Source organism: Cricetulus griseus (assembly GCF_003668045.3).
Source record: "Cricetulus griseus strain 17A/GY chromosome 1 unlocalized genomic scaffold, alternate assembly CriGri-PICRH-1.0 chr1_0, whole genome shotgun sequence".
In the NCBI taxonomy this organism is placed as follows: Eukaryota; Metazoa; Chordata; class Mammalia; order Rodentia; family Cricetidae; genus Cricetulus; species Cricetulus griseus.
Window position 1 is genome coordinate 150,572,047 of NW_023276806.1, and position 16,833 is coordinate 150,588,879.

General features: G+C 45.0%; 1 protein-coding gene across 1 annotated transcript in view; it reads right to left on the reverse strand.

Annotated features, from left to right (window-relative positions):
* The window catches only part of Rfx4 (regulatory factor X4), a 69,708-nt gene that overhangs the window by 41,843 nt on the left and 11,032 nt on the right, over positions 1–16,833 (reverse strand). Inside the window, exons 5-7 of the mRNA XM_035451063.1 lie at positions 5,502–5,602; positions 3,325–3,383; positions 557–701 (exon numbers count right to left, since the gene is read on the reverse strand). Of these exons, the coding sequence (XP_035306954.1) occupies positions 557–701; positions 3,325–3,383; positions 5,502–5,602 (305 nt within the window). The remainder of the gene's footprint in view (positions 1–556; positions 702–3,324; positions 3,384–5,501; positions 5,603–16,833) is intronic.

The window sequence follows — 16,833 nt, forward strand, 5'->3', positions numbered from 1 at the left end:
GGAACAGAGGTGTCTAAAGGTGATGGGTGATATTTTCTGTCCCCTTGTGTTGCTTCACTCTTGGGAGCAAACATCTTGCCCACATCAGGGCTGCTAGCACTGGAATATTACTTGCTTGTAGGAAGCCAGAAGTAGCTCACCACCCATTCATATTCGTGGAGGGGAGTGGGGGGTAGGCTGACTCATGGTCACATGACCTTCCACTGACACATGGACGGCACATCCAACTGTCTGTATACCAACATACACCAAGGCAGGCCATAAGTTCCAGTTCCTATTTTCTCTGTCACTCACTGCATGGCATTCAGGGTCACATGCAGGGTCCTTTGTATGACATTGTGTGCTGCCCAACTGCATCAGCCATGGTGACACATATCCTCTTAAGTAGGTTCACCTCCTGTCTGGGCCAACCCATTTTAGTAGGAACAATAAGAAGAATGGGATCCGGGGAAGGGGACAGGGCGGGAATAGCACTTGAACATTTGTCAAAGTACTTTCTCCCTTTTTCTTTTAAAAACAGAAACAGAAGGACTACGCCCCTGGTGGGACACCTTACACTGGATGATGAGTCTGCGGTGCTCATCCCGGGAGTCCTCCATGGTGTAGAGAGTTTGTTTGGTGATGCTGTTCAGGTCCACATTCCTCCAGTCTTCCAGCATCTGGAACGTGATGTCTGCACTGTGGATCACTGTTCGAGATGCCTGTAATCCAACCCAACCGACTTGTCAGCACACAAGCTGTCCACTTAAAAACCCTCCTCTCGGTCCTGTGTGCCTCCTGAGTGGGTATGCTTATTGAATTTTGTAATTTACTCTGAAATCTGGGCAAGCTCAATTTCAAGAAACAGTGGTGATCCCTTAACTCTGAAAATTCAGAGAGACTCTTTTTCCCTGAAGCTTTCTCATCTCCCTTCTTCTTCTCCACTAAGGTGGCCTGGGCCAGGCCACACCCTGCTGTTGTTCCCAGTCCCTTTGGTTTTGACCCCAACAAACAATGGAATGAGGCCCAGAGATCTAGTAGCTTTCTGGCTTGAGCTGGTAGAAAGGAGTTCTGTGTTTAATAAACCTGTGTGTCTCCAGTGTCAGAAAAGTGACAGGACTACACTGAGGAACTGTTCTGGCCACCCTGGGCCTAACTGGTACCTAGAAATTTCACAATGTATATTTATCACATAAATGTAGTACACATTTGGGTTCCTATCTTTTGTGTTTATTTTTATATAATTAGGAGAGTGAAAAACGTGAATAAGGTAGAAAAAATAGAAGACATTGAGATAACAGGTACATTCTCTCTCTCTTCCTCTCTCTCTTCCCCCCTCTCTCTTTCTCTCTCTCTCTCTCTCTCTCTCTCTCTCTCTCTCTCTCTCTCTGTGTGTGTGTGAACTGAGATTTACAAGCTGGAGTAATACTAATAAGAGAAAAAGAAAAGATATATAGGATTATTTCTTTTACTTATGATTTCAAAAACATCTTCTAATAAAATTTTTGTAAAAGTTGGAAACACTCAAGGACATCCTTGGTCTATAATTCTAAGGCTTATGAACTTCCAGGCAGTGGTAACTAGAGCCCCTGATATCCTCTGTTCAGGCACAAGTCAAATCCACTGAATGTCTGACTGTTTGAACACACCTGGTCTCTGACCATGAACACCGCAGAACATGAAGGTTGGGTGTTGTGGACTCAAGCATACCTAGCTCTTGCCCCAGCTTTGCTACTTGTTCCCCGGGTCTGTCTGTGAAATTGAGACACAGTGGTGCCTGCCTTCTGTTCCTTGTGATGGCTGTAAAGCATAGCTCATAGACTGGGCACAAGGCTTCATGACACACTGTCATTGCTGAGGTTGGCTTGCTTTGCACAGACTGTGCTCACACTTGGAAGTCTTGACACCCTGTGTTCCCATGGACTAAAACATTAAAACATTATTCTCCCACCATGCCCCTGCAGCTCTGCCTTCCTGATGCTTCAGCCTCAATGTGACACACATGGAGAGCCCTTCTCCAACCCATCTAGCCCAGTTAAATACTTGATATTTGGTATTTTCCTATTTCTAGCCTATTTTCTTCATAACATGCATATTTATTTATTCATTGATTTATTGACTTGTTTTCCTGGCAAAGATAGGTACCACTTTATGTGTCTGGCATGCAGTAGGTACTCAAAAAGATTTTGGGACATGAGTGGTGAGATGAGTGCTAGGTAGCTGCCTGGTTAGTGTCCGACTGTATGGAGGGACCTCTCTTTGGGTCTTACTTAATCTGACTTGCTCAGTTTATGTGTTTCAGAAAGCTCATTGGTTTGTTAGCTCAAATGTACCATTGTGTTTCGTTCCCAGAATTAGTACCAATTCGGAGTTCTGGCTGGTCCAGGAATATGTCTAGTGAGGTTGGAAAGGTGCTATTTCCTGAATGAATTCCATGCTCTGTGTGTACAAGGTGGAGAGAGTGTGTGTGTGTTAATAATCATGTTATTCCCCAAGTTCCATTCATCTGTCAGACTCTCCCCAGAGCAATGCCCAGGAGTTGCATCTGTCACAGCTGCCCCAATCTAGAAGGCTTTCCCTCTGTTCCTAAGCCATCCCGTGTGCCTTCAGTGACAGGCACAGCATAAGAACAGTGAGAGGTGTGAGGAGTCCAAGGTGGAGCCTTCCTTGGACCACTCTGAATTAGAAAACCTTACCTCCTTCCTTGTCATTGCATAACCAGGATCTCCCAAGAGCCAAATGGTACCACTGGAGTGGTTGCTAATCTGACCACTGGAGTGGTTGCTAATCAGACCATGTAAAGGCACTTGAGACAAACCAGAGAGGTACATCAACTTAGACAGAGAACTCTGACAGAGGAATGGAGGAATGGCCATCCTTGCTGAACGCCCACTACTGCCCCGGTTACATGCTGTTCTGGGCAAGCTGCTACTTCTTGAAGGGTTTCTGTATGTAACTAGGGTGTTCAAGTGTCATACTGAGTAAGTAAGACAACTGGCATCTTCTGGGGGAGAGGCCAAGGGTGTTGCATAAACAATTGCACCTCCAAGTGTCAATAGTAGCTGACAAACCCAGCATTTTATTTCAGGGAAACGCAAAATTGGGAATCCAGACAATATCCAAAAGGTTCACAGGCAACTGCTGTTAGAAATGATTCTGTATACAAGTTATATCTTTAGTAATGGCCTGAGGTTTTTAGTTCCCTATGTATAGAAACTAAATACAAAAGAGAGCCAACCCTGTAATGCCACCAGATTGACGCCACAGGAAGTTATCCTTGTGGATGAAGCCTGTGTCCTTTGCAATGACTAAGAAGTATGTTAATAAATGAGAGAAGACAACTACCTGGCAAAGATGATTCAGCGATGTTTGCCTTCTCAGAATTTGGGAAAACCTTCTTGATACTGCAACAAGAAAACAGGAAGCTAGAAACATTTGCATGCTTGATATTCCGACCAGGAGCAGATTTCAAAAAGTAGTTCTTAATTTCTAACTTTACCTCACTGCCCTGCCTTGTTTTTAGGTACAGATGCCTGCATCTGACTCCTGTCCTGTTTTGGCTCCAACAGCCATTTCCTAATGATGATATTTAGTGTATAGATTTCAAAGTCATGAACATGCCACACTCGCAGGTGTGAGAAATGGTGGAATCAACCAGCTGTGAGGAAAAGCAATTATTCACTCGTCTTTCATTTTGCTAATTGCAAGCTCAATCACCACTTTCCACATAATCACAGGAATCAAATGAAAGCTTTGAAGAAGCCCTTTAAAACACACTGTGTCTCATCAGAACCGTGACTGACCTCAGTGCTGTGTGGTCAGGGGTGCTATTGCATGGAACCTGGGCTACCCCACAAGGTAATTTGGCTTTTATCAAATGGCCTCTGGGGCCTCTGGGATCTATTTGTGGGTTCTGATTTAGGAAAAGCTGTTTGCCTATCTGGCCTAGAGGTCTGATAATTTGAAGTGAAGGGACCATATATCTGTGGATTTTGTTGTTTGTTTTGTTTTTGTTTTTCGAGACAGAGTTTCTCTGTGGCTTTGGAGGCTGCCTGGAACTCACTCTGTAGACCAGGCTGGTCTCCAACTCACAGAGATCCGCCTGCCTCTGCCTCTCAAGTGCTGGGATTAAAGGTGTGCGCCACCAACGCCTGGCGATTTTTTAAAAAGACATGTTCCTGTTCATGGCCTTGTTCTTCCAGCCTTGCACTGGGTGTGGGGAGTGTTTGCTTCCACGCTCTTGCACAGTCTCCAAACACTCAGGCCCCCTGGGGAGGACCACTTTTTCCAAGCAGGCGCAGGTGGAAGGCCCAGCCCACCTCCTCCTCCTGGCTGCAGACTTTGAACGGGTTTGTTTTGTTGCTGGAATTAAAACAGGCACGGACATTCTTCTCATTAATTTCTGAACTTGTCATGAAATAGTCAGAAATTTCCCCAGGATTATTCTAATTTGTACTCAGAGTTGGCTTGGATTAAAAAATAGTGTGTGGGGTGGAGGATGGGGATGGGGCTGTGTGTGCGCGGGGAGATGAACTTCTAATTTTCCAGGCTGATCAATTGTTAATCCTGCTCCTTAATTACTTTTTCTTTAACTTTGTGATGTGGAATTCAGTGCTGGAGAAAAGAAAAGAACTGAGAGCCGTGAAATAAAGCAGGCTTTATCAATAGGTGATGGGCACTGCAGGCGGCCTCAAAGCGTCTCAAAGGGCTTCTTTGCTTGCAGAGAAAGGGTAATTTGATCGCCTTCATTTTCCCCACTGGAACTTGTTTGAGGCAAGGACTGCAAGTTGTATTCAAGCGGGCCTTTAAGAAACATATTTTAAAACCTTGTTTTGCTTAAAATCATCTCATCTTTGTTCGATAGCAACACATGTATTGTATACGAGTCTTCACTGTGCTCAGAGCCATAAAGAGAAAACTGGAGCCAGCCTTCTTAGACTCGGCTAAATGTTGGGGTGACAAGACACTACTTAGCCAAGAAAAGATTCATGGCTCCAGTTCCCGTATAAGAAATATTAACTTGGCTTTCTAATTAGGCAGAGAATATGTGAGGCTCTTAAACTAGCTACAGCTGTTCATGGACAGCAGCTTCAAGGAAATCTCAGAGCATTGACAACAGTTTGATTTGTGTCTCCCAATCACCAGCTGTGTGGCTGTGTGGCTTTGGGAATGTTTCTTTGCCTCTCTGCACCTGTAGACAGGGGCACTATGTCCTACCACATAGTGGTGCCTGTCATAGTATTAAATGGAGTTGGGAGTATTGTGTTCACTGGATGACTTTGGAATCAGTCGGGGACACTGGGAATAAATCCTGTCTTTGCTATTTACTACCTAGGTCTGAGAACCTTCTCTGTGCTGCTGCAACAAACATTTTACAAGGATTAAATGAGTTTACACATGGGAAGTACTTAGCCTAACCCCTGGTGCTTCCTAGGCAGTCTTACTTCATCAATGACTCACGTGAAAGGAGTGGCTTTGAAATGTTGCCCTCACCCCGTGCTGCTTGCAAACTAAATACCTACATTCAAATTTGATGTTTCTCAGGTTTTCCGGGAGGTCATGGAGAGCCACTTTCAGCCACTCGTCCAGCTGCTTGGCAAACTTTCGGATCACCTGAGTTAAGCTAAAAGGAGAAAGGATGAGCTGTAAGTGCGGCCCGAGTTTCTGAGTCCCCAGAGGAATTGATTTCACATAGTCCTCTGTTGGCTGCTACTAACAGATGCAGCTGGTCAGAGCAGCCCAGAATCAGTGTGCAGCCGGTGCCTTTGAAGATCTGATGGCTTTGGGGGAGGGGCTTATGGGTGCCAGTGCCAGTCCATGACACACAGTGGTGGGTAAAAGGCACTGAAATGAGGTGGCATCAAGACACCCTCGTGCTATTTTGGAGGCACCTTATGTGAGGGGTGAAGATAGTGGGCCTTGGCCTAACAACACTGTTCTAGGCCTGGCCTCCATCCATCATGCTTTCCTCCTGTCTTGTCTAAATCCCCAGCCTGGAGGAACCCATGTGCAGCATTTGGAGATGTTTGCCTACTCAGTCTAGCGAGCCACCGCCTCCCCCTCCTGTGGGGGCTGGGAAGTTCTTGCTCATCAAAAAAGGCTTTTCTGCATTTCTGTATTTGTGTGTGTGTGTGCGTGTGAACATGCATAAAGGCAGGCCATGGCACACACATGCAAAAAGGGAAAGGCCAGAGGAAAACTTGAAAGAGCAGAGCTAGGTCTCTCCTTCTCCTTTTCTCGCTGAGCCATCTCACAGGGCTATCAACAGCTTGTTTTAAGTCAACAAAAGACTCTAAAATGGACCTGGAAACCATAGCATATTTTGAGGATGGAGAAGAGTTCGAAGGGCTCAAACCCAGGAGGCAGCCAAGGCTGTAGGGTCCAGCATGAGGTGGGAATCTGGAGCTGAGGAAACAGGAAGCACCATTCTCAGACTCCACATTAAAACCATCTGTTCATGGCCTCACACCCACTTCCCTCTTGGGTATTGGCAGACACACTGACCTCCCCCCATGGTGACATCCACACCACCTGACCCAGGACCAGCCACTTCCTCTGCCCTGGCTCAGTCTTCTGCTGTCCTTCACCTGTCAGAGCATGGTCACCAACCTCCATGGCAATACCTCCTCCACTCTTTCTGTGACCAGAAAGAGTCCCTAGCCCTCTCTAAGACCTTCAGCACCCAGGACCCACTCTCCTCCCCGAAGGGCTGACATAAATGAGTAACTGTGGTTGCCATGTGACTAGGGCCCACCCTCCTCCCCACGTGGGTGACATAAGTGAGCACAGTGGTTGCCATCTTGCTCCCTGCACAAGCCATGTAGCTTCTCCCTAACAGAATCAGGAAGCATTGGTTCCTCTTGTCCCAAGGCTAAACCCTTAGCCTTTCTTGCCTTCCTAGGGACATTGTTACTGACTATCCCTTCTCTTGTGAATTCAGCTTTTCCTCTTGATTGGATTGTCCCTCTAGTTATTTTAATGCATTCAAGAATGACTCATTTTGCAAAAATAAATAAATCTTTGCTATTTTTTTTAAAAAAAGACTTCTGTCTATTCATTTCACTTGAGCATATTACTTTTTTATTGTTTTGTTTGGTTGGTTTGGCTTTGGTTTCTTGGGGGTGGGGGTGGTTTTTGTTTGTTTGAGACAGGGTCTCACTGTGAAGTCCTGGCTAGCCTGGAACTTTCTATGTAGACCAGGCTGGCCTCAAACTCAGAGAGATCCATCTGCCTCTGCTTCCAGAATGCTGAATTAAAGGTGTGCACTACACACCTTCATTGTTTCTTTCTGGGCAGTCATGTTTCACAACTACCACCCCGGGGTCCTCATGTGGCAACTATCATTATTTTCTTTGTCTCCTGGTTCAAAGTCACCTCCACAGAGAAGCCCTCTTGACCACCTGACCTAACACGGTTTCCCACTTGACTGTTAACTCAATTTCCCCCCTTCATTTTTGATAATTAATGTGTGGGTGTTTTGTCTGCATGTACGGCTCTGTACCACATGCATGCAGTGCCCACAGAGGTCAGAAGAGGGCACTGGATCTTCTGGGACTGGAGTTACAGTGGTTTGTGAGCCACCATGTGGGTACTAGGAATTGAACCTAGGTCCCATAGAAGAGCTGCCAAGGCTACAGAATATTTTGCAAGTCCTCAGCCTGATTATTTTTAGATGCAGTTCAGTACTGCATGGCTTTAGCAATGTAATGAATTTATTTACTATGTCCTACCCCCTCCACTAGACCAAGGATTCCAGGAGGGCAGGTACTTAGTTTTCATGACTTTATTTCCCAGGGCACTCAATAAATACTTAATGAAAATGGGGTTTGGGTGGAGAACCTTTAAGAAATGGAGGGGCTTGGAGATGGCTGTGTAGGCAAAGGGCAGATGGTGTAAACACGAGGACCTGAGTTTGGATCTCCAGAGACCTGCATGAAACCGGACACAGTAGTCCAAGATGTAATCCCAGTGCTCCTATGACAAGATGGGAGGTGGAGATGGGAAGACAGCTGGAAGTCTGTAAGCTCAGCTGTCAGCAACAAGGGACCCTGTCTCAGATAAGATGGAAGAGGAGGAACAGCAGTAGAGGTTGTCCACTGGACTCCACATGTGTGCCATGATACTCACAAACGTGAAACATACACACACACATGTAAATAAACAGCTTTTGTTGCCTCAGTTGTATCCCTTGAGCCACCACACTGTCATTCTGCTCCATGGACACATCATCAGTTACTGCTTTCTTCATTCTCGTTTGCTCCCTGCCTTCACTCCTGTTCCTGCCTGCACAGCTGTTCCTTAGGCAGCAAGCTCCATCTAAGCAGAAGACACCACGGAGTCACTTTGTTCTGTGTTTCCCTGCGCCCCTGTCCTCCGGGGAAATCCGGGCTCCCCTTGGCATCAGTGAGTGCTTCTTTTAGATGCTCCTCAGCCAGAGCTCAGTGCTTTCTACCCAACCATTGCAACCCCAGTTTCAGACGACTGGACCTCTCTTTTCAATTTCACTTCAGAATTCCACGAGCACCAGGAACACACATGGTGCATACACATTCAAGCAAAACACTCAAACACAGAAAATAAATAAAAATTAAACCATAAATATCATATATTCACTCTGAATAACTTACTGTGCAAATTTCTAAGATCTAAATATGTATGCCTGTGTATACATTCACATGTGTGCATTTATTTTAAATGTCTATGTCCTTGGGACCCCTGCCATAATGAACTGTAATTCCTTATGGTATCTAAGGCTCAACTGGTGTTCCAATTTCCCCATTTCTCTCAAATGAATTAATGATATGCACGTATTACAAGTAAGATAAAACATTCATTTTCTTAAACTTTCTAGATTTGGTTGTGACTGACTCTCCCACACTGTTGTGGTTCATTTCTTCCTTGAAGAGTTGATTATTCTAGTCACCTCTCCTCTGTGCTTCCCATAAGGCCTTATGGCCTGCCCCAAAGTAGCCTTGGTTTTCTGTTTAGTCCAGGAAACTTCCCAGGTGACCCCTATACTGCATCTATCAGGAGGATGTCCGTGGGTCAGTTTCCCTCTGTTAGTGTGTCTGTGACTCGGTGTCCCTCTGTTAGTGTGTGTGTGACTCAGTGTCTCTCTGTTAGTGTGTCTGTGACTCAGTGTCTCTGTTAGTGTGTCTGTGACTCAGTGTCCCTCTGTTAGTGTGTGTGTGACTCGGTGTCCCTCTGTTAGTGTGTGTGTGACTCAGTGTCCTTCTGTTAGTGTGTCTGTGACTCAGTGTCTCTCTGTTAGTGTGTCTGTGACTCAGTGTCTCTCTGTTAGTGTGTCTGTGACTCAGTGTCCCTCTGTTAGTGTGTCTATGACTCAGTGTCTCTCTGTTAGTGTGTGTGTGTGACTCAGTGTGTCTCTGTTAGTGTGTGTGTGACTCAGTGTCTCTCTGTTAGTGTGTCTGTGACACAGTGTCCCTCTGTTAGTGTGTGTGTGACTCGGTGTCCCTCTGTTAGTGTGTGTGTGACTCGGTGTCCCTCTGTTAGTGTGTCTGTGACACAGTGTCTCTCTGTTAGTGTGTCTGTGACTCAGTGTCCCTCTGTTAGTGTATCTGTGACTCAGTGTTCCTCTGTTAATGTGTCTGTGACTCAGTGTCCCTCTGTTAGTGTGTCTGTGACTCAGTGTCTCTCTGTTAGTGTGTCTGTGACTCAGTGTCTCTCTGTTAGTGTGCCCATTAAATGCACCCACACAGACTCCTGCTCTTTTTAGTGAGCACTGCAGATTTTTGCCTCCAAATTACTTCCCAAGTACATCTAACATGCTCCCTTTTCCTGCCAGGTCAGTCAGCCACTCTCTCTCATTCGGGCCCCAATGTTAGTATTCTTAGCACCTTGCTTTTTGCCTTCTACCTCCATCCCAGCACAAGGTGAAGGGAAGATCCCCCCAAACAATTACAGTGCTATTCTGTGTCACCCTCAGATTAGAAGTTCTCAATGACTTCCTATGTTCTGAGATTGAGACCCTAAATCCACCCCCCCCCCCCAGCTCCCCATATTCCAGCCTTCTCCTATCTCTGGCCCCCCTCTGCTCTGTCTTGGGTCCCACTGGCCTGTGATCCAGTTCCTTCCATCTAGGACCTTTGTTCTTTTCATTCTTTACAACCAAGAACATCTTTTCCTTAATTCACGGGCTCAGCTCCTCCTTGCCCCTCTCATCTCAGACTGCCTGTTACTTCTGTAAGAAAACCATCCCCAAAGCCCCCAAGATGGGGTCAAAATCTATAGTTGTTCCTGTGGGGAGGCCCTATGGATTGTGACGGCCAAGTCATTCTGTACTGACTTGTGTAATCATTGGATTAGTGTACATCTTTCACTAGACCATATGCTCTGGAGGTCTAGTCTGTTTTGTTTATCACTTTATCCTCAGCACCTACCATACCACCAGACACATAGTAGGCATTTAAGAAATGTTTGTTAGGTGTAATGACAAATAAATGCCTCTCAATCTTCAGATTGATAGATCCCAGGCATTCTCCACAAAGTTCTGCCCATGGCCCATCCCTCTGCCCAATGATCTCTACTTGTGTAGCTGCTCCAACTTGCCTCCTAGCCTACTCCATTCTGCAGCACTGGCCTCCATTATGTTTTTCTAGCACCCCAAAGCCCTTTCCCAGTTTGCACAGTCTGGTCCCTCCACCTAATATGTGCCACCTAGATAATGGCACACTCCTTCCCCGTTCCAACTTGGAGTGCTGTCCACCTGGACTGCATCGTTTCAGATCACTGGTCTCTCGCCATCATGAGATTCCTGTGCTGTCTCAATCCTACCATACGACTGTGATGAAAATTAACTATAGGGGGATAAGGACCGAACAGAAAGCACTGTTTGGACATTGTTGTAACAAGCCAGGCAAGAAAGAGGTCTGGGTAAGAGCAGAAGGAGTGGGAACAGCACACTAAGGTCAGATTAGAATGTTCTAGAGGCAGAGAGAGCAGCTTTAAGTGGAGTGGAGAGGTGTGGCTGAGGAAGGAATGCAACTGTGTCTTCCTGAAGGAAGGCAGTGTTAGGCCTGGTACCTCGCCGGCCCACAAAGATGCTTCCTAGCACTGGAGGCAAGATGAACCCAAAGGATTCAGAACGTCACAAGGCAAGTCCATGCTGGCTAGTCATCCACAGCCTGGGACTGAGTTCTGAGGGGGACAACTTCTCAGAATCTCTGGCTGCTATCCACAGAGGGGCACACTACAGAGAAGCACTGGGTGATTGCCCAGTGGCAGGGGCCAGCCTGCCTCTCTCCAACCATGTATTGCTGTTGCTGGCATGCAGCCGGAGCTAGGAGCTGGCCTTTGTCTCGGGTCACAAAGAACACAGCAGCACTGTGCAAGGGACCTCTGGCTCCAGGCAATTGTTTGCTTTTATTAAGCTGAAGAAAAGTGTGGAGGCATTCAGCCCAGAAAAGGTTCTATTTGGAGTTTAGAGGCTTCTTAAAAACCTCTCCTCTCTCCCCTCTCCTCTCTTCTTTGCCCCCTCCCCCCCCCGTGTATGATATGTAGGAACTCACAGGCCATAGTGCATATGTCAGAGGACAACCTCAGGTGTTAGTGTCTTTCTTATCTGTCACCCTAACTCACATATACTCACACCAGGCTAGCTGGCCCACAAGTTTCCAGAGATATTGCTGTTATCATCTCTGTTTGCTTCAGGGGTCCTGGGATTGAGACTGATCCATCTCTCTAGCCCTGGGTCTGTAGTCTTTTAGGCATTATCTAAACACTGAGGCTGCTTGTGGTGTTGGTGAGGAGGCAAGGAGCCACCAACCCTGACCACATTGTTATGAAATGCCTCTCCAGACCCTGACGATGCCACCTCCTTCAGCATCTATTAAGACTCTTCTTGACCCTGCTGCCTTCATGGGGGCCTCACCTGGAGGGAAGTTCCCCTCCCTCAGCCCCTAAGCTGCCAGTTGATCCACTCCTGCATGAACGGATCTGACAACGGCAGGTCTCAGCCCTTCTGCCCTCGGGTCCCTGGGTAACCACCAGGCCTGATGTTGTTACAACAGCAAGGAAGTGGTAATAGCAGACACCTGCTAATGAATGTGCTGAGCCAGACACTAAACACTTTGCACATATTTAATTGTTTAATCCTCACCTCACCCTGTGAAGTAGGTATTATTATTAGTCCTTCCAGAAAAGTGAGAACCAAAGCTCAGAGTTAGGGCATGGAACAAGAGACAGAGCCAAGGTCCAAGGCCAGATCTATTTGACTCAGGACTGTGCCACAGTCTCATAGTATGACAAGTCCCAGGCTGGGTGCTTTGGACGCCTCACATCTCACCATCCCAATGCCTTCTACTTTTTATTTAGCATCCCTGGCTTGGTCGTTGGTCCTTGGTCTTGGTTTTTTGTTTTGTTTTGTTTTGTTTTAATCCTCCTTGCCAATCTAACACACACACACACACACACACACACACACACACACACACACACACACACCTTTCTTTCTTTTGCTACATCACCTGATAACACTGTTTCATTCTGCCAAAATCACCTGGAAGAGGTGAGCAAAACAACTTCGAGAATGAGAATGATGGGTCTGTCACGCCTTCCTGTAAAGAAAGGTGTATGGTACATGTGCAGGGCAATTTCTCAAATGCTGTTCACCTCAGCTGTAGTTAGAAAGGGGGCAAAGCCTGAGCCAGTGAGCTGGAAGCTGAGCCTCAACCTGACCAGGGCCATGAATGACAGTGTCTATTTTCAACCCAACCAAGCATGAGGCCTTGGCTCCTCAGGCAAGTTGAGAAAAAAGTGAATGTGTAAAATGTAAAGTCATCTGTCAGATGGACCCTGGCCTTTGAGGTAACTTTGCCCTCTTGGTTTAAAGGCACTGAGTTTGTAAGTCTGACATCACAGCAGCAATAGTCTAACTGGATGGTTTTTAAAAAGTCTCCAAAGATCTATTGAGAACTCAGCAAAGCAAGCATGTTTGAGGTATGTTTGTTTGCTTGAGACAGGGTCTCAGTATGTAACCCCCTCTGGTCTGCAACTTGATATGTAGTCTAGGCTGACCTTGAACCCTGCTGCCATGGCCTCCTGAATGTTGGGATTAAAGGTGTGAGCCACCACTGCAACCAATTGTGCCTGATATTTAATGCTGTTCTTTAGGGCCAAACATTGAGCTTAGCACATTACAGCTACAGATGAGCATCACTTCAGTGAATGAATGACTATATGAATGAATGAATTCTGGCTGTTTCATTATTTGCACTTTAAGGCAGATAAGTCATTCCAGTTCTTAAGCTCTGGCTGCCACCTCTGTCACAGACAAGAAGTCAAGGATTAACAAACTAAGTCTCAAGCAACTGTAGAAGTCACACAAGGAAGGCCCAAGTCTGAGGCAGAAAGGTTGGGAGACAAAAGAAAATCCAACAAGCAAATGTCTAAACTAAGCACAAAATATTCCAGAAGAATTTGAATCTAGAGTTAACGTTGGTGGTAATCATAGCAACCACAAAGCCCAAGCCCAGGGACCTCCTGAAGACACAGACTCAACTCACATTGACAGCTTAGGAGAAGAGGCAAATGTCCATTTCTAGGCATAAATCCTAATTACCTCAGTGTCTATTGTTCTAAACACTGCTTGACAGTCAATCAAAAATGATTAAGCTGGCAGATAGATGACTCAATGAGTAAAGAGCTTGCTGTTCAACATGAAGACCTCAGTTTGGATCCCCAGAGTCCATATTAAAGCCGTGTGCAGTGGCACACACTTGTAATACTGGCACTGGGAATGTGAAGACAGGAGTGTCACTGGGGCTTGCTGGCCAGCCAGTCTAGCTGAATTGGCAGGTTCTGTGTTCAGTTGGGAGATCTTCTCTCAAGCAATAGGGTGGAAAGTGATTGAGGAAGACAGCCAATATTGACCTCTGATGGGGAGTGTTCTTCTGTGTATATGTTTCTCTTGTTGGTTAATGAATAAAACATTGATTGGCTGATTGGCCAGACAGGAAGTAACATAGCTGGGCAAAATCAGGATATAAGCAGGGACAAACAGGAAATAACTCTCTTCTCTGCTGATATGCTTAGGAGTCACCATGTCACCATGTAGTGGAGGAAGGAGTAAGAAGGTTCGGACCCTTCTCTGGTAAGATAAGCCACAGCCTCGTGGAAATACATATATTGATAGAAATGGGTTAATAAGACAGAGCTAGACAATAAGAATCCCTAGTCTTTGGCCAACAGTTCAATAATTAATATAGCATCTGTGTGCTTATTTGGATCTCAAGGGCCATGGGACCAGCCAGGACAGAAACAGACCTCTGGCTTGCATACAGACATATACTGTCAGTTAGGGTTTAATGCCATGAAGAGACACATTGACCACAGCAACTCTTATAAAGAAAACAATTAATTGAGGTGGCAGCTTAGTTTCAGAGGTTCAGTCCATTATCATCATGGCTGGGAGCATTGTGGTGTGCAGCAGAAGTGGTGCTGGAGATCAGAGTGCTACATCTTTTTTTTTTTTTTTGATAGTCCTACATTTTGACTTATTGGCAACTGACTCACTGGACAGTATCCTGAGCATAGGAAACCTCAAAGCCAGCCTCCACACTGACACATTTCATCCAACAAGGCTATACCCACTCCAATAGTGCCATACCCACACCTCCTAATAGTGCCACTTCCTATGAGCTTATGGCAGCCAAACACATTCAAACTATCACACATACATACACATAAAATATAAGATAAAAAAGTCTAAAGAGAAAAAGCAGTCAGTATATCCAGTATAACTGGGGTTTATAAACAGACACTAAAATAACTATAATATAATTAATACTGGTACAGATCTAATGAAAAAGATGACTTTTATGCATGAACAGATGAGAAACTTCAGCAGGATAGAAAAATTACTTTATAATGGTAGTAGTGGGGGTTGGAGAGATGGCTCAGCAGGTAAAGGTATTTGCTACAAAGGCCTTGTGACCTAAGTTTAGTCTCCAGAACACATGTAAAAATTGGAAAGAGAGAACCCACTCCACAAAGTTGTCCTCTCCTCCACACCTATGTAGTACACACATGTACACATAACAACAAACAATAATAATAATAGTAATAATAATAATAATAATAATAAACTACATGTAAAATTTTTTTAGAGAATCAAATGGTTAAATATAAAAACAAAACCAAGGTGTGCTAACATTGGCAGTCAGTTAAGAATCCATGAACCTGAAGATATTTTAATCAAAATTAACCAATCTAAACTCAAAGATAAAAATGAATAAAATAAGAAAGACGTCCTTTAATAGTTGTGGGACAATGTCAGATGGGCTAACATACTCACTGTTGAAATGCCAGAAGGAGAAAAAGATGGAAGTAGAGAAGATAATATCTAGGAGTTTCCACCAACGTAATGAAATTCAGTTAAGCACAGATCCAAGAAGCTCCAAAAACTTAGGTAGGATCCAAAACAGAATTATAATAGATCATTGTCAAACAACTGAAAACCAAAGATAGAGAGAAGGTTGAGGTGGTCAAGTGGGTGGGGTATTTCCATAGAGGACAAAAGACCTATAAAGCACAAATATATAAGCCAAAGGAAAGTGCATGAATTTTCAAAATATTGAAAAGAAAATAGAACACTCAAACCCCTGGTGAATTTATGGGCTGAGGGTGGTTAAGTGGCTAAAGTGTCTGCTATACAAAGCATGGGGCCTGAGTTTGGATCCCAGCAGCCATGGAAAAGCCAAGTGGTATACATCTATGACCCTGGTGCTTGGGAGGCAATGATATGAGGATTTCTGGGGCTTGCTAGTAGACCAGTCTAGCCATAACAGTGGACTCTAGTGTTGGGGGATGGTGAGAGACACCATCCCTCAAAATAAGGTAGTGAGTGACTGAAGAAGACACCTGGTGTTGACCTCTATATTGGTTACTTTTCTGTTGTTCTGATAAAGCACCATGACCAAGACAACTTAGAGAAAAAGGAACACATTTCAGAGGGCTAAAAGTTGTCATGGTAGAGAAATGCTGCAGGAAGCAGCAGGCATAACAGCTGGGACAGGACCCTGAGAGTACACATCCTTCACCATAAGCACAAAGCAGAGGAAGCAAGCTGGAAGTCACAAGAATCACTAAAGTCTCCTAGGCCACCTCCTGTGCCATATTTCCTCCAACAATGCCATACCTCCTGAATTCCCCAAACAGCACCACCAACTGGGACCAAGTGTTCAAATACATGATCCTATGGAGGACATTCTCACTCAAACCACCACTAGTAAGCATACAGTGACCTACATGTACACAGTGCACATACAACACATATAACTTGTCAATCCAGCATTGGACCCAGTGAGAACACTCCTCAGATGTGAAGGAGAACGCACACACACACACACACACACACACACACACACACACCAAAGAAACAAACAAGCAAACCAAAACAAAACAAAAACCCATGAATGAAGTCATTGCCACCAGACCTACAATACATGAAATATAAAGAAGTGCCACAGGTAGGAATACATTAGGCAGATAGCTATAATTTACCCCTTCAAAATTAGGAATAATGAGAATGGGGTAGAAATGAAAGACTGGTTTCCATATCTTCAATTTCACTGAAAGATAAATGTCTAAGGAAAAACAATATAATAGTTTGCAAATTTTAGCATATATAAAAACAAATGACAACAGCACCAGAGAGAGAGAGAGAGAGACAGAGAGAGAGAGACAGACAGAGAGAGAGAGAGAGAGAGAGAGAGAGAGAGAGAGAGGATACATTGAACATTACTGTCATAGGGCTATTTTTTCGTCTTTTGCTTTTTGAAACAGGATTTCTCTATTATGTATCCCTGGCTGTCCTGGAGCTCACTATGTAGACCA